Source organism: Callithrix jacchus, chromosome 3 (assembly GCF_049354715.1).
Source record: "Callithrix jacchus isolate 240 chromosome 3, calJac240_pri, whole genome shotgun sequence".
Lineage (NCBI taxonomy): Eukaryota > Metazoa > Chordata > Mammalia > Primates > Cebidae > Callithrix > Callithrix jacchus.
In genome coordinates, this window is record NC_133504.1 from 56474159 (window position 1) to 56501264 (window position 27106).

At 36.1% G+C, this 27106-nt stretch overlaps 1 protein-coding gene across 1 annotated transcript in view; it reads left to right on the plus strand.

Moving 5' to 3' along the window:
• The window catches only part of MGAT4D (MGAT4 family member D), a 63176-nt gene that overhangs the window by 31867 nt on the left and 4203 nt on the right, over positions 1 to 27106 (plus strand). The window contains 3 exon segments of the mRNA XM_078366067.1: positions 574 to 649; positions 2973 to 3087; positions 5305 to 5405. Coding sequence (XP_078222193.1) covers positions 574 to 649; positions 2973 to 3087; positions 5305 to 5405 — 292 coding nt within the window.

The following is a 27106-nucleotide window of genomic DNA, read 5'->3' on the forward strand; positions in this document are numbered from 1 at the left end:
TGAAGGGAGTTACACTGGGTTTCTTCAAGAGGACCATGAAGAGTTCCAGAGGCTTGTGGAGACTGCTTTCAAAATAAAAACAGAAAAAGCAACCTTTCCCTTCCAAGTAAACCAAGAGATAAGACTTAGGGGAAATGGTTTAAAGACCCCTAAAAAGAAATATTTATGCTCTGTAGCAGATAGTTAACCCTAAGAATTGTGGAGAAAACTCTTGGATGATAGAATCAATAAGCTGTTAGAAGAGACATTGAAAAAAAAGAATAAAGTTTCTTTATACTTTCATTTGAACAAAACCTAAAATCAGAAAGAATATTAACACTATTGTCTAGATCAAAACTTATCTAGAACAAAATGTAAACAAATGGGTTATACTTATTCTAGTTTAGCAATGGCCAACACTGTCCATTGAATAAAGATGGAAAACTTTTTAGTATAAGCATATTCAATTTTACTTAATGTAACTAGTACTCTGTTAGTAAACTGCAAATGAGTTTTTTGATTACTAAAGTATGCTTATAAATAAAAATTAAATAATAATGACAAATATTAACAGATCTTACTGCTTACCTTTAGTTGGCGAATCAAACAAGTATTGGATTTTTGCATTTTGATGCTGTATGCTCAACCAAAGGCCAAGTATTATTCACAGGTAGGAAATTGGGGTGTGTATGTGTGTGCATGTATGTATGCATGTGTGTGTATATATGTACATCTGTATATAGTATACACCAATTATATCTATAGATAAATATAATTTTTGAAAATATTAGTCCCTCCTTTCCTTTTGTAATTTCATTTCTTCATTGTGTTCCTCCACTCAGAAAATTGAAAATACTTGCTGTATTCAAATGCCAAAGGAAGTTTAAAATTGATTATATATGAATATTCTTGCTGAGTTACAGAGAAAATTATAGTTACCTCAATCAGACTGAAAAGAAAATCTCAAAAAAAAATTATAGTGCCTACATTGATTTCCTGGCTTACAATTTTATTAGATTAAGCAAATGCATTTTGAGCATTTGTCAGGCATTATATACACTTACCATTGCTACCCTACATTTACTCATGCTTTATGAGTAACACAGTTCTCAGTGCCTCACTGCATTTGTAAAAGTGAATCAATTATATGTAGTTTGTACCCTCTAAATCCCTGCACATTGTTAAATAATAATGTTATGTTTCTAAATAGCAATAGCAATTTGAACTCACTACATAGACAATATGCACTTGTGAGAAGAATTTGCAAAAGAGAGTTGTAGACTAGAGAGAAAGTTAGAAAAGGCCTAAAGCAAGGTCTTCTCTTTTACTGGAATAAAGAAAGGTCTCTTTTGATTCCCAGTTAGGGGCAATGTCCTGGAAACACAAGATCCAGCCAGTGTACTCTTCTCAATTTGAAAAACCACAGTTCTATTCTGTGTCCTCGTAGTGTGCCTGAGGACTGTCATGTTTTTCTTAATTACTTATGAGGCCCTCTTAATCTATAGTTATGCATAATATATATAAAATAAAAAAGAAATCTCATTTCCATTGCCCCCTCTCTCTTGTGGCGGATATTTTTAGGCTTACATCATTATTCTAACCAGCTAGTTGTGGAGCTGTGGATGAGAGTACCCAGTTTCTTTTTGTCTTCTCTTTGCTGGGAACCAGTTTGTCAGCCACAATATCTGGAGATAGAACACAGCACCTTTCATCACAAGCATTAAGCTAGTTCGTCTTAGCTATGGTCTGAATGGTTGCATCCTTCCCAGAGCCTCCCCAAATTTTGTTCTTGTTTTTTGGTTTTTTTTTTTTTTTTTTTTTTTTTTTTTTGAGACAATGTCTTGCTCTGTCATCCAGGTTAGAGTGCAGTGGCATGATCACAGTTCACCGAAGCCTCAAGTAGCTGGGACAGGTGCACACCACCACACCCAACTAATTTTTTGTAGTTTTTGTAGAGGCAGGGTTTGGCCGTGTTGCCCAGGCTGTTCTTGAACTCCTGGACTCAAGCAATCTGTCTGCCTCAGCATTCCAAAGGGATGGGACTACAGGCGTGAGCCAAGGCTCCTGGCCTCTCTCCCAAAATCAATATGTTAAAATTCTTATCCCCAAGGTGATAGTATTTGGAGGTGGGGCCTGTGGGAGGCAATTAGAGTATGCAGGCAGACCCTCATGAATGGGATTAGTGCCCTTATAAAAGAGACCTCAGAGAGCTAGCTAGCCCCTTTTACTGTGTGAAGACACAGTGGAAGCCATCATCTCTGAGGAATAGGCCCTTGGCAGACACACACCTACTAGCACCTTGTTCTTGGCCATCCCAGGCTCCAGGACTGTGAAATACAAATGTTGTTTATAAACTACCCAGCCTATAGTATTTTGTTATAACAGCTCAAATGGACCAAGACAGTCTTAAACTAGAAACTGAAGTATTTGTGAGGATGAAAGTGGATTTGGATAAGGAGACTATTTCATAGAGGGATCTAGATTGAATGTTTAGTATTCAGGAAAGAAACAGATAATCTCTTGTCTGGTTAATCTGAGAATCAAACATGGGGCAGGGTGTGGTGTCTCATGCCTGTAATCTTGGCACTTTGGGAGGTCACGGTGGGAGGCTCACTTGAGCCCAGAAGTTGGGAGGCCACACAGGAGGATCACTTGAGTCCACCATGTTGCCCAGGAGTTTGAAACCAGCCTGGGCAGCATGATGAAACCCCATCTCTACCAATAACATAAAAATTATCCAGACATGGTGGCACATGCCTGCAGTCACACCACTGCACTCCAACCTGGGTAACAGAGTGAGACCCTGTCTCAAAAAAAAAAAAGGGAAATCAACTAACTGTGAATACCTCCAATTAACTGAAATCAAAATAAAATTGTTACTTTATTAAAAACATTTTTTTCAGTGTATTCTATTGTATCTCTTATTTTCAAGCTAATATAGCTTGCTTAATGGAAGCGTCGAAGGTACTAATGTCTTTTTGGTTTTTTTTCAGCTAGAAGATGATATCATAGCAAAAGAGATGTACTTTACAAAAATAACAGATTTTGTACATAGTATTAGTTCAAATGATTGGTGTTTTATTGAGTTTTCAATGCTTGGATTCATAGGTAAGCAGTAGATCTACTTTGTTGGATCAAGTTTTCTACAGTGCATGACATTATTGATTCCTGCAGGAGCTCTTCCTTATTTATTCTTTCCTTTTAGTCCCAATTCCTATGCCCACTTCCTGCCACTCTTCAATATACTGTTCATTCTCATAGGTTCAAAGTACACATATATACAATATCCATTGAAAATATTTGGTGTTTCTCATATTTGTATATTCATATTCCTTACTTTTTTGTCCTCAAAACTTGATTTCTAAGCTATCAGCATGTTGTTTTATGTTCATTTAGTTTATCGGTTTTTTACTGCTCCATAAGTACTGCATAATGATGGTCACTGAAAGTGACCAAATGTAAATTCCATATACATTTGGAATTGTGCGAACTGAGGACTACCTATTTTGCCCATAACTGAGCGATCATTCATATAAAACTGTAACCTGCTTTTAAATTTTTATGCCAATGGTCCCATGATCAGTTGTCTTACAGTCGTATCTAAATTCACTTCCAGCATTCACTTTCTATGCTTTCATCTGTCAGTCAGTTCCTTCCTTTAATTACCTACTTTTATTAAATCCTTCCTTAATTACCTACTTTTGTTTATCACCAGAAGGTAAGGCAAGATAACCACACGTTTTGCTGTCTACAAGTGAACTAAATAATGGATGCACAGTGACCAGTCACCAAGACTTTGAAAGAAGTGATGACTTATCACTTATCACTCACATTTGCCTATCTATTTCCTGCGTGGCAGACTTTAATTGCTTCCAATTTTTTGCACCACAAAAAAATGAAATGACACCTGGAGTGGACCACTGAAAATTCACATAGCTCTAAGTACTGCCAGTGGCTTTACAGATTGGCTGTATGGTTTATGCTCTCACAAGCAGTGCATAAAAGTTTGTGCTTCCAATGTGCTTGACAACATTTGGTTTTATCTATGTAAACATTTGCCATTCTGAGTAAAGCATTTCTGGGATTGCTAGTGAGGTCCATCTGTTTTTCATATACTCACTTGATGACTTTCGTTTTTCATGTTTTCTGTAAAATTTTAAGAGCCCAAAGGTTTTTCTTCAGCCTTGATTAAAATAAGAAGGAAAATTATAGTTAATAATAATACCCAATGAAAAGCTTGAAGAGGAAATAATCTTGGTGATGGATTACTCTGAAAATTTAAAATTCTCAAAAAAATGTATCTTTCTCAGCAAAGTCAAGTAGGAGACACATAGAGAATACTTACATTCTAATGACAAGATCACATTGAACAAGGACCACTGTTTATGGGATGCCAAATCTTATTCAAGCTTAAACTTAACAAAAGTTTTGCTTTTAGTTATCATAATAGCAATTCAGTTATTCGTTATTTGCTAAAAGTATGAGCTTGCCAACTAGAATTTTATAGCATGGTGACAGCAGGTTAGGAATTGAATCAGCCATTTTCATCATTAAATTACTTGCTTTGGTTACTATATAAATCAGTGCCAAAAATTAAAATACAATTATACATTTTATTAAATGACCCATATAAACTCTCAAGTCCTAGTGAAGGATGAAGCGTGCTTACATCCTACTTTCATACTTATCAAATCATTAGATGTATTTTACATTATTTACTTTGAAGTGACTATATACCTGAATCTTATCCCTTCAACTTCATTTTAAAATTGAAGGTGTAGTATATTAGAAAAAAAATTATTAGACTTAATGGACTAATACTTTAAATTATATAGTAAATCTTTAAGAATTGTAACTATAAAAGAAAAGTAATATCCTGTTAAAATAATGCTCAAATATTGAAATAAGAGTAATTTAATAAAATTAATTACTAAAAATGAAAAATGTAGTAGATTGATAAAGTGCTACAAAAATCAGGTAAAAAACACAGTTTGTACAAAATTAAGTAAAAGATTACAGTGCCTACATATTTCATTCTATGTACTTATCTTTCACTTGATTTAGATATAATTGATCTTCATTTGTTATCACAATTGATTTCCTAAAAGTATTGACTATTCTAAACCTGCTTATATTCTCTTTCATAAGTAGTAATCCTTAAGTAGATAGAGTGTTTATTTTATCATTGTCCAACTTCAGTAGTGCTTTAATCTTTATTTCTAAGGAATGGGACATACCTAAATTTTAGTTTTTGCTTTTTTCCCATGTTAAAGAAATAAACAACTATATATGAATTAATTATATCGAATTATGTTTTTCCCATAGGAAAGCTGTTTAGATCTGAGGATTTAACTCACTTTGTACGTTTTTTTTTAATATTCTACAAAGATAAACCCACAGATTGACTCTTGGATGACATTTTTCAGGTAAAGCTGTGTGACACAGGAGAAGATCTTTTGAGTATTTATTTACTTTAAGAATACCAAATCATTTAGAAGAAATATTATCTATCTGATGTAATTACCTAAAATTTGTCTACCAAACCAAATCTGATAAATGCATCAAATTTTAAAATTTCTAATATCCCAAATTTTGATCTTTCCATCGATTAAATTGTTGTATCAGACCAAGCACAGAAAGTCAACATGAAGACAAAAGTATGCCAAATTCCAGGGTTTATTGCCGGCGACCACGGAGGACTCACGTCTCTCCAACCCATGGCCCCGTAAGAAGGATGACAAGACCTTTTTATACCCGCAAAACCACCTTGGGAGTGGGGGTGAAGGGAAGAGATGGGAATGAAAGTCTTCAGACATTTCGGGGCTGTAAATCACCTTCTGTGCAGAGAGGAGGGTGAGGGGGCTCCAGACATTCCAAGGGCCAGGGGACTTTTGTCACTCCGATTGCCACTTAAGTGGTTTACAGAGGTCAAGATAAACATTAGTTTGTACATTATTTGGGCAGGTGTGGGCTCCACAGATTTTTTTTTAGTTGCTTGGTGCCCGGATGGAGTTATCTGGGGGTGCTTACTCTGGTCAGTACCGGTAAACAGAGGCCAGCAATTCTGGCAGTTACAGATAAGAGAAGGTATGCAGCTTTACCTCTCTTTGCATTTTGCAAGGTAAATTAGCAGTTTACAGAAGCCAAGGTTAGCAGTCATTGTGAGGAGAATGGAAACAGTTTTGTCTCTTTATAAAATGGCATTGTACAGGTTCTAACTTTAGGCTAGCTATATCACAAAATGAAATAATGAGAGACCACAAAAATGTAGTGAACAGTAGAAACACAGGGACAAAAACAGAGTGAACAAATAGAAAAAAAATGTAGACATAAATTCAAATATGCCAATACTTATATTAAATACAAATGATGAAAATACACCATTAAGAGTTCATGAGAGTAGATTTTCTTAGTAATGCAACTACTTAAGTCAATACTCAGTTCAAATATTACAGATAGGTTAAAACCTGTAGATGAAAAAAATATATGATACAAACACAAATCAATGGAAATTTGCAGTAGTAGCTGTATTTTGTTTATTTATTTATTTAATTACAGTCTCATTCTATATGTCAGGCTGGATTGCAGTAGTACAATCAAAGCTCACTACAGCCCCAACACTTTCCTGGGCTCAGGTGATCCTCCCACCTCAGGCTCCCCAGTAACTGGAGCTACAGGTACATCTCATTAAACCCAGCTAATTTTTGTATTTTATGTAGAGATGGGCTTCTGCCATGTTGCCCAGGCTGGTCTCAAACTCCCAGGCTCAAGCCATCTGCCCACCTCAGTCTCCAAAAGTGTTGGGATTACAGGCTTGAGCCATAATGCCCAGCTTGTAGGAGCTATATTAATATCAGAATAGACTTAAAAGCAAAAAAAAGAGAAACCAGTCTAGAGATCAAGAAAGATATTCTATATAATAAAGGATGAAATTACCAAGAGACAACAGAGTCTTGAAATACATGAAGCAAAAACTGACAGAACTAAAAGAAAAAATCAATTTATCTACAATTACAGTTGGAGATTTCAACCATCCTCTCTCTCAGTCATCACAGAACTGATAGGCAGGAAACCAGCAAGGAGATAAAAGAACTGAACACCATCTGCCAATTGGATTTTATTGACATTTAAAAACCACTACATCCAATAACAGTAGAAAATACATTCTCTTAAAAAAACAGATACAACATTAACCAAAATAGCCACATCTTGGATCATAAAACAAAGCTTAACAAATTTATATTGAAATAATTTTTTTAATGTATGTTCTTATGCCACAATAGAATCCAATTAGAAATCAACAACATAAAGACAACTGAAAAATCTCAAGCACTTAGTAATAAAACAACACACTTCTGAATAAGCCCTAGGTGAAGAAATAAGTTTCAAAGGAAATTAGCTCTTTGAAATGGATGAAAATACAATGTTTCAACATTTTTAGAATGCAGCTAAAGCCCTGGTTAGAGAGAAAGCTTATAGACTTAAATCTATATCTTAGAAGAGAAGATCTCACATTCATAATCTCTACTTCTGTGTTAACAAACTAGAAAAACAAGGACAAAATAAAAGGCCAAGAAAGAGAAGGAAGAAAATAATAATAAAACAGCAAAATTAAAAGCATAAAAACAAACAAGAAAACCAATAAAACCAAAAGGTGATTTTTTTTAAAAGAGCAAGAAAACTGCTAAGTTTCTAATAAGAGTGACAAAAAATACAGGTTATCAATATTAGAAACAAAGTGGGAGTACCACAACACACTCCACAGATACTAAAAGGATAATAAGGGAATACTACAAGCACTTTCATGCATGTAAAATGTGCAACTTTAAAATGAAATCCATAGGCCAGGAGTGGTGGCTTATGCCTGTAATTCCAGCACTTTGAGAGGCCGAGGCAGGCAGATCACGAGGTCAAAAGATCAAGACCATCTGGGCCAAAATGGTGAAACCTCGTCTCTACTAAAAATAAAATTTTAAAAAAAATTAGCTGGGTGTGGTGGTGCACACTTGTAGTCCCATCTATTTGGGAGCTGAGGCAGGAGAATCTCTTGAACCCAGGAAACAGAGATTGCAGTGAGCTGAGCCACTGCACTCCAGCCTGGCAATAGAATGAGACTCTGTATCAAAATAAATTAATGAATAAAAATAAAATCCATCAAAAATTGTAAACTATCAAAATTCATCCAAGATAAAATAGGCAACCTGAATAGTCCTATATCTACTAAAGAAATTGAATTATTATTTTTAAATCCTGAAAAAGAAATTTCCACATCCAAAGGGTTTAAAGGTGTACTCTACTAAATGGAGAAGAAATAATACCAATTGTATGTAATATCTTCTCCAAAATAGAAGAAGAAAGGGTCCATCCCAATTCTTTTCATGAGGCCAGCATTACCCTGACATGAAAACCAGACAAAAACAGAGCAAAAAAGAAAACCAAGAACAAATACCTCCAAGTACATAAGATAGAAAAATCTTCCAATTAATAGTAAATTGAATCCACTAGTATGTAAAAAGAAAAATACACCATACTAATTGATATTTATCCTATGAATACAAAACTGGTTTAATGTTTGAAAACCATACAGTGTAACCCACCAATCTAAGATTCTAAAGAAGAAAAGCCACATGTTAATATCAACTGATGCAGAAAAATCATTTCACAAAATTCACAATTCATTTATAATAAAAATTCCCAGCCAATTAGGAACAGAAAGAAACTTCTCTGACATGTTAAAGAGCATCTAGAGAAATCCCATAGCCAACTTCATGCTTCATTGTTGAAAACTGGACGCTTTCACTTTAAGATTAAGAAAAAAAGTAACCAAGTCTGTCCTCACCACTCCTATTCAATATTTTACTGGAAATTCAAACAAGTGCAATAAAGAGAAAAATAAAGGCACATGAATTGACAAGCAAATGCGATGATTGTCTACGTAGAAAATCACAAAGAATACACACACACACACACACACACACACACACAATCCTAGAACTGATAAATGAGCTTGAACAAAGTTGCAAGATACAAGGTCTATAAAAATCCATCATTTTTCAGCAAAATAGCAATGAAAAGTTGAAAACCAAATGTATTAGTCCATTTTCACACTGCTATAAAGAGACTAGGTAATTTATAAAGAAAAGAGGCTTAATTAACTCACAGTTCTGCATAGCTGGGAGGCCTCAGGAAACTTACAGTCATGGCAGGTGAAGGGGAAGCAAGGCACATCTTACATGGCAGCAGGAGAGAGAAAGCCAGCAGGGAATTGACACACATAAAACCATTAGCTCTCATGAGAACTCACTCACTATCATGAAAACAGCATGAGCGAAATTCATCCCCATGATCCAGTTTCCTCTCACAAGTTCTCTCCTCAGAAATGTGGGAATTACAATTTGACATGAAATTTGGGTGGGGACACAGAAACAAACCATCTCAACAACTTTTTTTTTTTTCGAGACAGAGTCTCCCTCTGTCACCAGGCTGGAGGGCAGTGGCGCAATCTTGGCTCACTGCAACCTCCGCCTCCCTAGTTCAAGCAATTCTCTTGAACTCAGCCTCCCAAGTAGCTAGGTCTACAGGTGTGGGCCACCACACCCAGCTAATTTTTTGTATTTTTAGTAGAGATGGGGGTTCATCATGTTGGCCAGGATGGTTTTGATCTCTCAACCTTGTGACCTGCCTGCCTCGGCCTCCCAAAGTGCTGGGATTACAGGCATGCGCCACCACTCCCAGCCACCAACATTTTTAAATTATTTACAATATTTAAAAAATATTATATAAAGGTATTTCTATATCTCTGTGTGTATAAATTTAACAAAATATGTACATTATCTATATGCTGAACACCTCAAAATGCTAATATTGAAAGGAACAGAGAGACATACCATAATCATAGATTGGGAAGCTCAACTTAGTAAAGGTATGAATGTAACCCAAATTGGTCTATGGATTTAACACAGTTTTAATCAAAATCCCAGCAGGAATTTTTGGTATATATTCTACCAAAGCTGATTCCAGAATTTTTAAGAAAAGACAAAGGAAGTAGATGAACTAAAATAATTTTTAAAAAGCAGAATAAAGTTGGGAAAATCACATTATTTATTTTTAAAGCTTACTATAAGGCTACAGTAAACAAGACAAGCCTTTATTGGCAAAAGGATAAACACAAAGGTCCATGGAGCAGAGCAGTCCAGAAATAGGCCCACAAAATATAGCCAACTGATATTTTGCAAAGAAATATATGAAATTCAGTGGAAAAAGAATAATCTTTTCACAAATGTTTGCTGGATCAGTTAGTGCCCTATCTCTCAACCATACTTCAACCTAAACCTCACACTTTATACAAACATTATTTCAAAATAAATCATCTGTCTAAACACAAAAATATAAAACTCTTGGAAGAAAATATAGAAAAAATGTTCAGGACCTAGGGCTGGGTGAAATTTTGTTTAAATGACACTAAAAGCATAATCCATTTTTAATAATGGATGAATTGGATCTCATCAAAAGTAAAAATTTTTGTGTTGCAGAAGGTACCATTAAGAGGATGATAAGACACCATGGACTAGAAGAAAATATTTGTAAATTCCATATCCAACAAAGGACATGTATTCAGTATATGTATGGAACTTTCAAAACCCAACCACAGATAAACAACCCAATTTTAAAAAGGGCAAAAGACTTGAACAGGCACTATTCAGACTCCATAAAAGTAGTGATTGCCCTTACGGCAATATGAAATAAGCTCAGCTTTATCAGCAGGTTGTTTTAAGGGTTTATTTGCAAAGCCATTATCTTATTTGCTAAACTGCAACTCCTCAACCAACTTTATCTGGTGCTAATTTAGTTTCAAATTAAATTAACTCTAGACCATTAAATTACTTTACAGTTAAAAGAGAAACTCAATATTTTCCTATGTGTTAGTACTGGGTAGAAATGCATTTAATAAAACTGCTATTAAAAAATTACTATATATATAAATTTTAGATTTATTTTTCTCAATCTTCTAGGTATAAAAATATATAACATAATTCTCAGTGATTATAATTATTTCAATTGTTTGTGGGGTTTTTATTGTTTGTTTTATTTTTATTTTTGTTTATGTTTAGAGATGGGGTCTCACTATACTGCCCAAGCTGGTCTCAAACCCCTGAGTTCAAGCATTCCTCCCACCTCAACCTCCCAAAGTGCTGGGATTAAAGGCATGAGTCACCATGCCCAGACTTCAAATGTTTGTTTTTAATAGGAGTGGTGCCATAGGTTATCCTTCTTATTTTTATTTTTGAGAAAATTTTCCAGATTCTTTTTCATTGACTATAAATTGGTTCTTTGTTTTAATAGCATACTTTTTATATTTAAGAAGAAATTGAGGAGATGTAATTCAATAGAGAATTCAGTCAATGAATATGGGAAGTGAAAGAATACTGTAGTCTGACAGATATGGATAGAAAAATACCAAGCATTTTATTTTAGTTATTGTAATTTTTAAAAACAGAGGAAATATAGTTAGTACAACACTAACCTGGTTTTCTAAGACAGAGTTCATGAAAATATATGTTGGAACCAAAACTGTTTTTTATCCCAACTCCCTTGCTCTATTCTTGTGAAAAAAAAAAGGTAAGAATTAAATATTTTGTTTATATTTTTAAATATGAAAATAGAGCTCTAGCAAAAACTAATATATAAAAATTCTACCATCAGTAAACACAATACAAAGCAATATCTGGGTTTTTACAGAAGATTGTTGTTTCTCTTTTTCCCCAGAGAAACTGTTTAAAACGAAAGAAGCAAATACGTATTCAGTATAAACCTTCTCTTTTCCAACATGTGGGTATACATTCATCACTTTCTGGAAAAAAACAATACGAAAAAGTAAGATTTTGAAATATAACTTTAGTAACATACAATGTTTTATAAACTTATAAAATACTATTTAAAAATGAGTGGTGACATAAAAGGCTATAAAATATGGTTATTAAGCAGAATTTTTCTTATGACAGAACTATATGTTGTAAAGAACATTTATAAATTAAGCAATCATCTTTTAAAGCTCCAAGTTATTTACCATGGTAAGAAAAATTCAGCCTATGTAAACTATTTTCCTTACTGTTCCCAGTTGTGCAATTCAAGGAAGAGTAGCAAAATGGTTTTAAAATTATAATAAAATTCACTATTTTAGTCTAAAATTCAAAATTATCTAGAATATTTCAAAAATAAAATCCCTCTATTATTTAATTTAAATTTATCAGGATTTTTATTTCAGACCACTGTTTGTCTTGCCAGATGAAGAAAATTTTAGCATTGCTTGGATTTTAGTCATTCTTAAAATTCTGCATCATTTTCAGATACAATATTATTGATAATTGACTTATCCCCTTAGTGGAGCTGAAGAAACAATTCAAAATCAAAGCACCTAGGTTTCAGTCCTGGTGAACTAGGGAGTACATATCTGATATTGGGCAAGCTCTAACACTCCTCTGAGCTTTCTTCATCTATAAAAGCTTCAAAGAATTTAAATAATCCTTAATGTTTCCTCCACCTTCGACACCTCTACCCTTAGTGTCTACATTATGTAAGACATGCTTGCTTTAATCCTTTGTCAAATGAATGAGAGATGGACATACACAACTTCCCATCATTCATGACTTGCCCTCTTTCTGCTTTTTCTACCTTGTATATTGTACTACACGCTTTGGAACCATGCCCAGAACATAATGTGAACTCAGTAAATGTAAGCTATTGGCTATCAGGCAAGGTAGAATCCAACAAAGAAAATGTGTCAAACAAGACAAATATGTGCCTGGAATAATGAAAATGTAACTGTTGTGAATCTTTGAGCAAAAAAACTACACCATCAGAATACATAGCTACAGATATGATGCAGAAATAAATTGATCCATACCATTCTCTTTTTTGATGCCATTATAATGGGATTCTTCTATTATACTTTTTCTTTTACCAGATATGGTATTTTAACCTCATCTTTGTAAATTCATGGCATATTAAGTAAAAATGGACATAAACAGTCATATTTTGATGTTACAATGGTGGATTTTTTCCTTTTTATACTTCATACCACACAAAATAGAAATCAATAACAATTTAATAATATGTCAAATGTGATTATATTTTTAAATTTTTTTAATTATCTTTTTAAAATTATTTTAAATTTTTTAACAGGATATCTATTATTAGGAGTTTCATGTTTCTAAAGCTTCTTTAAAAAGTATGAAAATCATTCTTTGGAAATAATAACACAATAAAGATTAGATTATTTCTCAAGTTTCTTAAGAGACGACATCATATTTTAAAATATTAATCCTTCAGTAACGAAGTGGTAAGTATAAGAAAAGTTAATAAATGTCTGATGATTGTCTATATGTTTATATCAACTTTTTTCTAGTTCTGTTAAAAATGTCATTGGTAGTTTGATAGAAATAGCGCTGAATCTATAAATTGCTTTGGACACTATGGCCATTTTAACAATACTGATTCTTCTTATACATATGCATGGCAGTTTTTCCTTTTGTTTGTGTCAGCTCTGATTTCTTTGAGCAGTGTTTTGTAATTTTCATTGTACAGATCTTTCATCTCCCTGGTTAGCTATATTCCTACGTATTTTATTCTTTTGTGGCAATTGTGAATGGGATGTGTTCTTGATTTGGCTCTCACGAGTCAGGAGTTCAAGACCAGCCTGGCCAACATGGTGAACCCCTGTCAGTACTAAAAATACAAAAATAAACTGGGCATGGTGGCGTATGTCTGTAATCCCAGCTACTCAGGAGGCTGAGGCAGGAGAATTGCTTGAATCCAGGAGGCAGAGGTTGCAGTGAGCTGAGATCACACCACTGCACTCCAGCCTGGGCAACAGAGCAGACTACATCTCAAAAAAAAAAAAGTCAAAAAAATAGGACTAGGTTTGGTGGATCACACCGGTAATCCCAGCACTTTGGGAGGTCGAGGGCTGAGGTGGGTGGATCACCTCAGGTCAGGAGTTTGAGACCAGCTTGGCCAACATGGTGAAAATTCGTATCTTTTTTTTTTTTTTTTTTTTTTTTTGAGACGGAGTTTCGCTCTTGTTACCCAGGCTGGAGTGCAATGGCGCGATCTCGGCTCACCGCAAACTCCGCCTCCTGGGTTCAGGCAATTCACCTGCCTCAGCCTCCTGAGTAGCTGGGATTACAGGCACACGCCATCATGCCCAGCTAATTTTTTGTATTTTTAGTAGAGACGGAGTTTCACCATGTTGACCAGGATGTTCTCGATCTCTTGACCTCGTGATCCATCCACCTCGGCCTCCCAAAGTGCTGGGATTACAGAGGTGAGCCATCGCGCCCGGCTATTTTTTAAAAAATACAAAATTTAGCCAGGCATGGTGGTGAGTGCCTGTAATCTCAGCTACTGGGGAGGCTGAGGCTGGAGACGTGCTTCAACCTGGGAAGTTGAGGTTGCAATGAGCTGAGATGGCACCACTGCACTCCAGCCTGGGCAACAAGAGTGGAACTTCATCTCAAAATAAATAAATAAATAAATTTTAAAAAGATGCTGGAGAGGTTGCAGAGAAAAGAGAACACTTATACAGTGCTGGCGGGAGTGTGAATTAGTTCAACCATCACGGAAAGCAGTGTGGTAATTCCTCAAACAACTGAAAACAGAACTATCATTTGACCCAATAAACCCATTACTGGGTATATACATGAAGGAATAGAAATTGTTCTACTATAAAGACACATGTATATACATTCATCACAGCACTATTCACAATAGCAAAGACATGGAATCAATCTAAACGCCCAACGATGATAGACTGGATAAGAAAAATGTGGTACACATACACCATGGAATACTGCACAGCCATAAAAAAGAATGGGATCACATCCTTTGCAGGCACATGGATACAGCTGGAGGCCATTATTGTTAGCAAACTAACACAGGAACAGAAAATCCCACAGATGGAAATCTGCTTTCAATCATTTTAACACCATGAGAGTATTAAAATTGGCATTGTCCACTACATCTTAAGAATCTTATCTTCCACCAATATAGAGTAATCTCTTCTATATAAAAAGGGTGGGTGTTGTCAAAGAGGATAAAATAAGGAAATAATATGATTAAGATATTGTTGTGAAAATTATTTCATCTTTATGAATTAATATGTTGTTTCTAGATGTTATGTTTTTTATTTTTATTTCAGAAAATATGAAGATAAATAAGCATAAGAAGAAACTCCTTAATACCTGGAACCTCAGATAACCTTGATTTCTAATGGCATGTTTCAGAAATTGTAGTAATGACAATACATAATTATCTAGCAGATAAGTAAACAATGAATGAACTAGTATACTTCAAAACATCAAATGACTTCTTAGGTCAAGAAAAAATAGAACATTGATTTATAATGCTTTTACCCTATTATAATTTAATTTAAAAATACTAAAGGCAGGAAAGTTTTTTGAAAATTAAGAACCATATTTTATTGACTTCAATAGTGAGACCATCACATAATCTCAGTAAACAGTTAAAAGTTCAGAAGCTTGATATTATCACAGAGAAGTTTTGGGTGAATTGGTATATGTTGTTATCCATTTTTAAGACACTAAAGAAATAGAAAGCACAAATTTAAACAAGCCTGGACCTGGCAGTGCCACAATGTCTTCTTGTCTTTTAATAAGTGCATTTAAAACTATAAACTTATCCCTACATGCCATTTGACTGATTATCAAACATCTTGATATATATGTATTCTGATAGTCGTTTAGTTCTAACAATTTAAGTTTCTCTCATTATTGCCTTCTTAACACACAGATTATTTGGGAGTTTTTTTCCCAAATATGTTAGCTTTCTCCATCTTTTACTGTTAATTTCTAAATTACTTGCATAGTGGTTATAGAACTTTAGCTGTGTGATAGAATTTTGAGAATTGTTGTGAATCCTTGTGTTCCATATGACTTTAGAAAGAATGTATAGTTTCTGTATACTCCCTTTTAAATATGTTATATGTATTTGTTTTTAAAGGTGTTGGTTTTGTGCTTTAAAAATATATTTCAAAAGTATTTCTATTTATTGGGTGCAAGATTCTCTTATATCAGGCTTTATAATTTAGTTGTTGAAATCTTTTCACTCCTTACTAATTTCTATATGCTTGATCCATCAGTTTCTTACAGGGGCCCATTAAAATATCTTTTCTCTTCTTGATGTTATTTTATAAGGTATTACTTATTTTGAGCAATAATAAGAGATAGTTGCTTGTCATCCTTTAATCGAATATTGTGAATGTCTTTCATACTGTTGCCTTAGTCTTGAATGCCAAGATCTCATTCACCTCAGTATGAACTGTAACAAATACCAATTTATAAAGAAAATATGAAAGATGAACCATTTCTGTGTGTCCATTTCATTCTCACCTTTGAGAAGAAAATAGGATGTTGTATGTATGTTACAAAGATTTTAAATTTGACTTGAATTTTGAAATTAAATCTGCCAGAGCATAGTCCCAAATAAGATGAAGAATTGAAACTAAGCCCAGGAACAGTATTTCTTGAAAAGATAGAAACAGTCTTTGAAAAGGTTCTTACTTGGACTTCTTAGCCTACCACTGAAGACTAGAACAAAATATCTAAAAATTTGGGAGCATAAGCTAGGATAAATATTGAAAGAGCCTATCCCACATTCTGCTGAATGTCAAGAGAAAGCTGAGATGATTCCAAGGGAATGCTGCTGCAGTGCTCAGAAAGAGGCATTTGAACCCTGAATGAGATACAGTGAGAGTAAAAGATGCTAGAATAAAAAAGGGGAATAAAGTTAAAGACAGCATTAGAAGTCCAACCCAATTACCACAGTCCTTAAGGAAGTGATTTGCGATTAAGAGTGTTTGGGTGGTCAGCACAAGGTATTTTTAGAAAACATTTCTAATGTAGCCGAAAGAGATGCCCTTAACTTCCATCTTCACCCCTGCTTCTTGCAAATGTGAATGTTTGGAGGATCTCACTCACCACCCAGGTCTTTGGTCTGAGATATATGAGGAAGGGGAGATTTGGAGAACCACAGACACATATCTGGAGTACAACAGAGCAAGTAGTGCTTCATTGGTTGGTTTGAGCATTTGTTTTATAGCATTTATGCTGATTTTGCTTTATTAAAATCACTCTTCTTCAAACCTACATGAAGACAAATGATAATGTATAGTAGATAAGTTTGTAGAGACCAGATTCTCCTAAAATTGTTCATCATAAAACTGCTTTTGAAGTGAATAGAAGCTCTGCAGACACTGCGGACATAAGTAAAATTATCTCTAGTGTCAAAATTTCTCTCAAATATTGAGATAAGAAAGCCACTGACATCTGCATTATTATTGACTATGAAGTAAATGCTATGTAGAAATATTACTACCAATAATTAGTAATTAAAAGAAATAGTCAATGTGGCTCCACTCTTGGGTAGAGGAGAAAGAGATACCCTCTACTCACATAGCCATGTAAAAATGTCTCAGGGCTTATTGTGTACTCTGGCATAGACCTTTCGCCCTGTGGTGGGATTGTGACAATTATGAACAAATTTACCAAGATAAATCTGGGCAGGCATTCCCATGGGCACACATCTTTCTGTGTTTCCTTTTCTAAAAAAAATAATAATAATAACCTTGGCTTACATTTTTAGATACTGCATTTATTTTAATGGTAACTCAGGTAATGAATTATGAGAAAATTTATATAATCTGACAGATTTTTGTTATGCTGATATTAGTTTTCTTTCTATACGCCCAGATAAAATGTAGTTTCTGAGGAAATAGTTTACCAAAATTAATGCCAGCAGAGACAAAAAGCTTAAGACAACCAAATTTCATAGAAGAAATACAGAAAGTTGTCAAGAAAAAAACAAATGAGCATAAAGAGGCACCAGACCCAGATGAATGCACAGAGAAATTCAACCACACTTTTAAAAACCAAATAGTCCCAATATTTTTAAATTGTTTCAAAGCATGGCAAATAAGGAAAATTTTTAAATTATTTTAATGATATAAATATAACATCAGTACCTGATCCTAATAATGACAGTGCAAAAAAGAAAAATATAGAACAATATCATTGATGACAATTGATGCGAAAATCCTAAATACAATTTAGAAATAGATTTCCAAGCAACATTTGAAAAAAATCCAGCACACCATGTACCAAAAATGCAAGAACCTGTTAGGATTCTGTTAGGAAACCTGCTATTAGAGTGTACAATACTAATAGGACTAAGAAGAAAAATCACACGATTTTACCTTCACAGATACTTAGACAGCCTTTGAAAAAATTTGCTTATTCCCTATAAATAATATTAAAGAAAATTTCAATGAATTGGTACTTTCTTAACATGTGGAAATAAACACTTTCATAAACTTTGTATTAAGTCATTTTTGCATTACTATAAAGGAATATCTGAGACTGACCGGGTAATTTATAAAGAAAAGAGGCTTAACTGGCACATGGTTCTGCAGGCTGCATAAGCATGGCACCAACATCTGCTTGGCTCCTGCAGAGGGCCTCAGAAAGTTCACAATCATGGTAGAAGGGAAAGGGGAGCCAGCATATCACATGGCAAGAGCAAGAGCATGAGAGTGAAAATGGGAAGGTCCCAGACTATTAAACAACCATAACTCAGGTGAACTAACTGAGAAATCACTTATCACAAAGGGTATAGTGCTAAACCATTCACCAAGCATCTGCCACCATGATCAATCACCTCCCACTAGGCCCCATCTTCAACACTGGAGTCACATTTCAGCATGAGATATGGAAGGGACACACATTTCAGCCATATCAGTATCTTTATTTATAACAGCCAAAACTAGAAACAATCCAATATCTATTAAGAGATGGATACATAAACAGTTTTGTATCTGTATGGTGGAATACTACTGAACAATAAGAAGGTGCAAATTATTGATGCACACAAACACATGTGTGGATCTCAGAATCCTTATGCTGACTGAAAGAAGCCAGACAGTACTTTAAAAACTCTAAAAGGTCTGAATATTTCCCTTCAGAGTGCATAGTCACCCTGGTTGCTCTGGGGAAAGACTCACAATACATATGACTATTGATATTGTAGGCTCCTTCCTCAAGAAAACAGCCTTCCCTTAGCAGAAACAGGCATCCAGTAACTTTGACTATCTCATTGTACGAATGGAAAAAATATTTAAAATTTTATAGCAGGAAGTAGAAAATATGAGTAATAACTTAAGAAAATTCAATGAACCAATCTATCAAAAGATTAATACCCAAAAAGTTATACTAAACTTCAAAATTTCAAAAAATATATAAAATTTTATACTACATAAATTATTCCAGAGCATGGGAGAATTCTTAAAATTTCCTAATTCGTTGTATAAAATAAACTTAAATCTGTTAGCAGATTCTGGCAAGGAAAATTATAGACTATCTCAATTATGGATATGCATGTAAAAAAGCCAAAGAAACTCTTCATAAATACAACTGAGAAACAAAATAATGGAATAATCAGTTATAAATAGGATAGTGTCTTATTCCATTTGGCTGCTATAATAAAATGGCACAAACCACATGGCTTGTAAACCACAGAAATTTATTTCTCACAGTTCTGGAGGCTGGGAAGTTCAAGATCAAAGTGCTCGTAGCTTTGGTGTCTGGTGAGGGATTGCATCCTCAAAGATGGCACCTTCTCATTATATCTTCACACGATGGCAAGGACAAGAGAGTTCCTGGACCTCACCCTCATGACCTAATCACCTCCCAAATTCCTGGCCTCCTAATACCAGACAGGGTGGGGAAAGGGTTAGGATTTCAACATATGAATTTTGAAGCGACATAAACATTCAGACCATAGAAATTGTCTTTATTCACCAAATACAAGGTTGTTTCAAAGTCAGGAAATTTATGTGTTAATAATCTCAATATGGGTTGAAAAAGCATGTACTGGAATTCAACACTCATTTATACCTATTGAAAACTACTGAAAAATAAAAATAGGAAATTTATTTCAAGCAAAGAACAATATTATACTATGATAACTTTTAATGTTATTCTTTTAATTATATAATTAATGCACAAATACATCCTTGTTATTAAAAAAAAATTATCAACCAGGCAAAAGTTCTACCTGACAACCAACTGAAACCCTAGTCCTTTTCACAGAAATTATTTCTGCTTTCAGTTTGGCATGAATACTACCATATCTTTTCCTATGCATTTATATATGCATGTACTTATTAGAATATATGGTATTGCTTTGGATTTTTAAAAGCCTTTGCCTAAAATGCCAGTTGAGTTTTCACTCAATATTTTTTCATGTTTTTTCTGTGTCACCAACATGGATTTAATTCTTTCTTTTTAACATCAGCATAATATTCCAAAATATGAAGAGTATAATTTATTTATCATTTCCTCCTTTATTGCAGAAATTGATCCATCACTATTTAAAATTTTTTTAGTGTTACAACTGTGTTTCAATGAACATTCTTCTGTGTGCCTACTTGAGCATAGAGTCTTTTTCCTAGTTTAAATACCTAGAAGTATTATTGCTGGCTCATAGGATATGAACATTTTTAATTTTAACAGATACTGCCAAGTTGCCACCAGAGTAGCCGAATCAACATATATCTCCAAGAGTAGTGTTTGAAAGCAGCAGTTTTTCCAAGCCTTGCTTTTCTCTGCTATCAGCAAGCTTTGAAATTGTTGCCAGTCTAGTGAAAGCAGTATCTTGTTATAATCTTAGTTTGCCTTTCTCAAATTACAAGTAGGGTTTAAATTTTCTCACATATTTATATCTTTCCTGATTTTTTTGATGAGTTGTCTTCTTCTTCATCTAAATATGAAGTTCTTAAATCATTCCAAATATTAATAGTTTGTCATACATGTTAAAATTACTTTTCCCAGAAAGTCTTTTATCTTAAACTTATTTTGTATTATCTTTTGGCATGCAAAAGTTTTCAATTTTGAGATAGTCAAATATATCAATAATTTCTTTTATAACTTTTGCACTTTGCATATTGTTTATAACAACCTATTTACCCACATCAAACATATAGTCTCATATGTTACATTATAAAACTACTATAATTTTTAGTTTAGGTCTCTATTTCCATTAAAATTTTGTGTGCCTGTGTGTGTGTGTGTGTGTAATGGTGGAAAAGTCAACTCTAAATCATTCCACCCCAAATGTAGGGCCAGATGGCCTCACTGGTTTATATATTTATTAGTCCATTTTCATGCTGCTAATAAAGACATACCCAAGACTGGGAAATTTACAAAAGAAAGACTTTTAACTTACAGTTCCACATGGCTGGGGAGGTCTCAAAATCATGGCAGAAGGTTAAAGAGAAGAGAAATTGTGCAGGAAAACTTCTGGATTTTTTTAAACCATCAGAGCTCATGAGACTTATTCACTATCACAAGAACAGCATGGGAAAGACCCATCCCATGATTCAATTACCTCCCACTAGGTTCCTCCTCCAAGACTTGGGAATTGTGGGAGTTACAATTAAAGATGAGATTTGGGTGGGGACACAGCCAAACCATGTAATTCCACCCCATCCCTCCCAAATTTCATGTCACATTTCAAAATCTATCATGCATTCCCAATAGTCCCCCAAAGTCTTAATTTATCTCAACATTTACTCAAAAGTTCACAGTCCAAAACCTTATCTGAGACAACACAAGTACCTTCCATCTATGAGCCTACAAAATCAAAAGTAAGTTAGTTACTTCCTAGATACAATGGGAGTATACAGGCATTGAGTAAATACAGCCATTCCAAATGTGAGAAATTGGTCAAAACAAAGGGGCTACAGGCCCCATGCAAGTCTAAATCCAGCAGGGCAGTCAAATCTTAAATGTCTAAAATAATCTCCTTTGACTCTATGTCTCAATATCCAGGTCATGCTAATGCAAGAGGTGGGTTCCCGTGGTCTTGGGCAGCTCCACCCCTGTGGCTTTGCAGTGTATAGACTCCCTCTCCATTGCTTTTAGAGGCTGGTGTTGAGTGTCTGCAGCTTTTCCTGGTGTACAGTATAAACTCTCAGTGGATCTATCATTCTGGGGGCTGGAGGACAGCTCTTCTCACAGCTCCACTAGGTGGTGCCCACAGGGACTCTTGTGGGGGGCTTTGATCCCACATTTCCCTTCGACACTGCCCTAGCAGAGGTTCTCCATGAGGGCCCCACCCCTGCAGCAAACTTCTGCGTGGGTGTCCAGGTATTTGCATACATCCTATGAAATCTAGGTGGAGGTTCCCAAACCCCAATTTTTGACTTCTGTGTACCCACAGGCTCAACACCACCTGGAAGTTACCAAGGCTTGGGGTTTCCACCCTCTGAAACAACAGCCTGAGCTGTACCTTGGCCCCTTTTAGCCATGGTTGGAGGAGCTGAAACACGGGGTACAAAGTTCCTAGGCTGCACAGGGCAGGGGGTTCCTGGGCCCAGCCCACAAAACTGTCTTTCCCTCCTAGGCCTCTGGGCCTGTGATTGGAGGAGCTGATATGAAGACCTCTGACGTACCCTGGAGACATTTTCCCCATTGTCTTGTGGATTAACATTTGGATCCTCTGGAGGGGATGCAAGATGGCGCGGTGAGAACAACCCAGGATTGAAGCTCTCGGTGAATGCGTGGAGGGTGAGTCAGGGCCGCATTTCCAGACGGATCTTTCTTGCCCACAGAACGGGGAAATTCCCAGGTATAAAAGAGATGCGGGACTCCAGGCAGAGGTTTTGCTGGTGCAGCCGGCAGCCGGTGCAGCCAGCAGCTGACACTGTAGTGCAGCAGCGCTCCACAGTGCTCCGCACAAAGCGCACTAGTCCGGGTGCCCTGTTGAACTGGCAATCTGAGACTTGAGAGGGCAGACTGACATATCTATCTGACTGAATAGGACTTGGACAGTGAGCCAGGCCAGGAGATTCCAGGGAAACAGCGTTTGGGGTAGCACAGTGGGACAAACAAAACGGCGATTCCAAACACTTCGGGTGGAGAGTTTCACTGCGGGCACAGCTGAACCCAGGACGGTACAGATTGGTGGGGAGGGGAGTCCACCATTACCAAGGCAATCCACCCCAACTGAGGTACACGCCCATTGCTGACGCAGCCTGCCGTTGACGAGGCAACCCGCCACAACAGAAAGACTCCGCCGCAGGGCGTAGCCCTTGGCAGCAGGGTGGAGACCGCAGCAGCAGGGAAGAGCCTGCAGCAACAAGGCGAACCTCACACCAGCAGGGTGAAGCCTCAGCAGGCAAAAAGTGACTAGACTGCCTCCTAGCTGGGCAGGACAGCACAACGGACATTCACAAAGAAAGCCCCAACCCCCCGAGACAGAGCATCTGAGAAAAAAAGGGTTTTTTTTTATGAGTTCTGCAGCAGCAGAATTAAATGTAGCAGCCTAACAGCCCTGAATGAACAAAAGAGCTCACAGCTCAGCACTTGAGCTCTTATAAAGTACAGACTGTCTCCTCAAGTAGCTCCCTGACCCCTCTATATCCAAAAGACTGACATTTGGCAGGCATCATTCTGGGACAAAGATAGCAGATAAAGAAACTGGTAGCATCCCTCACTGTTCCGCAGCTGCTATAGGTGCACCCCAGACAAGCAGGGCCTGGAGTGGACCTCAGCAGTCACACAGTGGAGGGGCTAGACTGGTAGAAGGAAAACCAAGTAACAGAAATACTTCATCATCAACAATCTGGGCATCTGCTCAGAGACCCAATCGAAAAGTTAGCAGCTACTCAGATGACAGGTGGATAAATCCACAAAGATGGGAAGAAACCAGTGCAAAAAGGAGGAAAACACCCAAAACCAGAACCCCTCGCCTCCTAGAAAGGACCAAAACTCCTCACCAGCAAGGGAACAAAGCTGGATGGAGAATGACTGGGACAAAATGATGGAATTAGACTTCAGAAGGTGGATAATGAGAAACTTTTGTGAGCTAAAAGAACATGTTTTAAATCAATGCAAAGAAACTAAGAACCTTGAAAAAAGATTCGAGGAAATGATAACAAGAATGGATAACTTAGGAATACGAATGAATTAAAGAAGATAAAAAACACAATACGAGAACTTTGTGAAGCATGCACAAGTTTCAACACCAGAATTGACCAAGCAGAAGAAAGAATATCAGAAGTCGAAGATCAACTCAATGAAATAAAACGAGAAACCAAGATCAGAGAAAAATGCACGAAAAGGAATGAACAAAGTCTCCAAGAAATGTGGGACTATGTGAAGAGACCTAACCTACGTTTGATAGGCGTACCAGAAGGGGACGAAGAGAATGAATCCAAGCTGGAAAATACTCTTCAGGACATTATCCAGGAAAATTTCCCCAACCTAGCAAGACAGGCCAACACTCAAGTGCAGGAAATACAGAGAACACCACAAAGATATTCCGCAAGAAGAGCAACCCCAAGACACATAATCGTCAGATTCACCAGGGTTGAAATGAAGGAGAAAATACTAAGGGCAGCCAGAGAGAAAGGTCGGGTCACCCACAAAGGGAAGCCCATCAGAATCACAGCAGATCTCTCGGCAGAAACACTACAAGCCAGAAGAGAGTGGGGGCCAATATTCAACATCCTTAAAGAAAAGAACTTTCAACCCAGAATTTCATATCCGGCCAAACTGAGCTTCATAAGTGAAGGAAAAATAAAATCCTTTGTGAACAAGCAAGTACTCAGAGAGTTTGTCACCACCAGGCCTGCTTTACAAGAGCACATAGAAAGGAACAACCAGTACCAGCCATTCCAAAATCACACTAAATGCTAAAGAGCATCAACATAATGAAGAATCTACAACAACTAATTGGCAAAACAGCCAGCTAGCATCAAAATGGCAGTATCAAATTCACACATAACAATATTAACCTTAAATGTAAATGGACTAAATGCACCAATCAAAAGACACAGACTGGCAAATTGGATAAAAAGCCAAAACCCATCAGTGTGCTGTATCCAGGAAACCCATCTAACATGCAAGGATACACAAAGGCTCAAAATAAAGGGATGGAGGAAGATTTACCAGGTAAATGGAGAGCAAAAAAAAGCAGGAGTTGCAATTCTCATCTCTGATAAAATAGACTTTAAAGCAACAAAGATCAAAAGAGACAAAGAAGGCCATTTCATAATGTAAAAGGACCGATACAACAAGAAGAGCTAACGATCCTAAACATATATGGACCCAATACAAGAGCACCCAGATACATAAGGCAAGTTGTTAATGACTTACAAAGAGACTTAGACTCCCACACAATAATAGTGGGAGACTTTAACACTCCACTGTCAATATTAGACAGATCAACCAGACAGAAAATCAACAAGGATATCCGGGGCTTGAACTCATACCTGGAGCTAGCAAACCTGATAGACATTTACAGAACACTCCACCCCAAACCACAGAATATACATTCTTCTCAGCACCACATCACACCTACTCTAAAATTGACCTCATAATTGGAAGTAAAGCACTCCTCAGCAAATGCAAAACAACTGAAATCATAACAAACAGTCTCTCAGACCATAGTGCAATCAAGTTAGAACTCAGAATTCAGAAACCAACCCAAAACCGCACAGCTTCATGGAAACTGAACAACTGGCTCTTGAATGTTGACTGGATAAACAATGAAATGAAGGCAGAAACAAAGAAATTCTTCGAAACCAATGAGAACGAAGACACAACATGCCAGAATCTCTGGGACACATTTAAAGCATTCTCTAGAGGAAAATATATAGCAATAAGTGCCCATATGAGGAGAATGGAGAGATCCAAAATTGACACCCTATCGTCAAAATTGAAAGAGCTAGAGGAGCAAGATAAAAAAACTCAAAACCCAGCAGAAGAAAAGAAATAACTAAGATCAGAGCTGAACTGAAGGAGATTGAGACACGAAAAACCCTTTAAAAAATCAATAAATCCAGGAGCTGGTTTTTTGAAAAGATCAACAAAATAGACAGATCACTAGCCAGATTGATTAAAAAGAAAAGAGAGAACAACCAAATAGATGCAATAAAAAATGATAAAGGGGAAATCACCACAGATTCCACAGAAATTCAAACCATCATCCGAGAATATTACAAACAACTCTATGCACATAAACTAGTAAACGTGGAAGAAATGGATAAATTCCTGGACTCCTGTGTCCTCCCAAGCCTAAACCAGGAGGAAGCTGAAACTATGAATAGACCAATAACAAGGTCAGAAGTTGAGGCAGCAATTAAGAGCCTACCACACAAAAAAAGCTCAGGTCCAGATGGGTTCACAGCCGAATTCTCCCAGACACACAAAGAGCAGCTGGTAACATTCCTTTTGAAACTATTCCAAATAATCCAAAAAGAGGGAATCCTTCCCAAATCATTTTATGAGACCAATATCATCCTGATACCAAAACCCGGCAGAGACCCAACAAGAAAAGAAAACTTTAGGCCAATATCGATGATGAACATAGATGCAAAAATCTTCAATAAAATATCGGCAAGCCGATTGCAACAGCAAATCAAAAAACTTATCCATCATGATCAAGTGGGATTCATCCCAGGGATGCAAGGCTGGTTCAACATACGCAAGTCTATAAACGTAATTCACCACATAAACAGAACCAAAAACAAAAACCACATGATTATCTCAATTGATGCAGAGAAGGCATTTGACAAAATTCAACAGCCCTTTATGCTAAAAACCCTCAATAAACTCGGTATTGATGGAACGTATCTCAAAGTAATAAAAGCTATTTATGACAAACCAACAGCCAATATCATACTGAACGGGCAAAAACTGGAAGCATTCCCTTTGAAATCTGGCACTAGACAAGGATGCCCTCTTTCACCACTCCTATTCAATATAGTACTGGAATTTCTAGCCAGAGCAATCAGGCAAGAAAAAGAAATAAAGGGCATTCCAATAGGAAAGGTGGAATCCAAATTGTCTCTATTTGCAGATGACATGATAGTATACCTATAAGACCCCATCGCCTCAGCCCAAAAACTCCTGAAACTGATAAGCAACTTCAGCAAAGTCTCAGGATATAAAATCAATGTGCAAAAATCACAAGCATTCCTTTACACCAATAACACACTTAAAGAAAGCCAAATCAAGAACGAACTGCCATTCACAATTGCTACAAAAAGAAT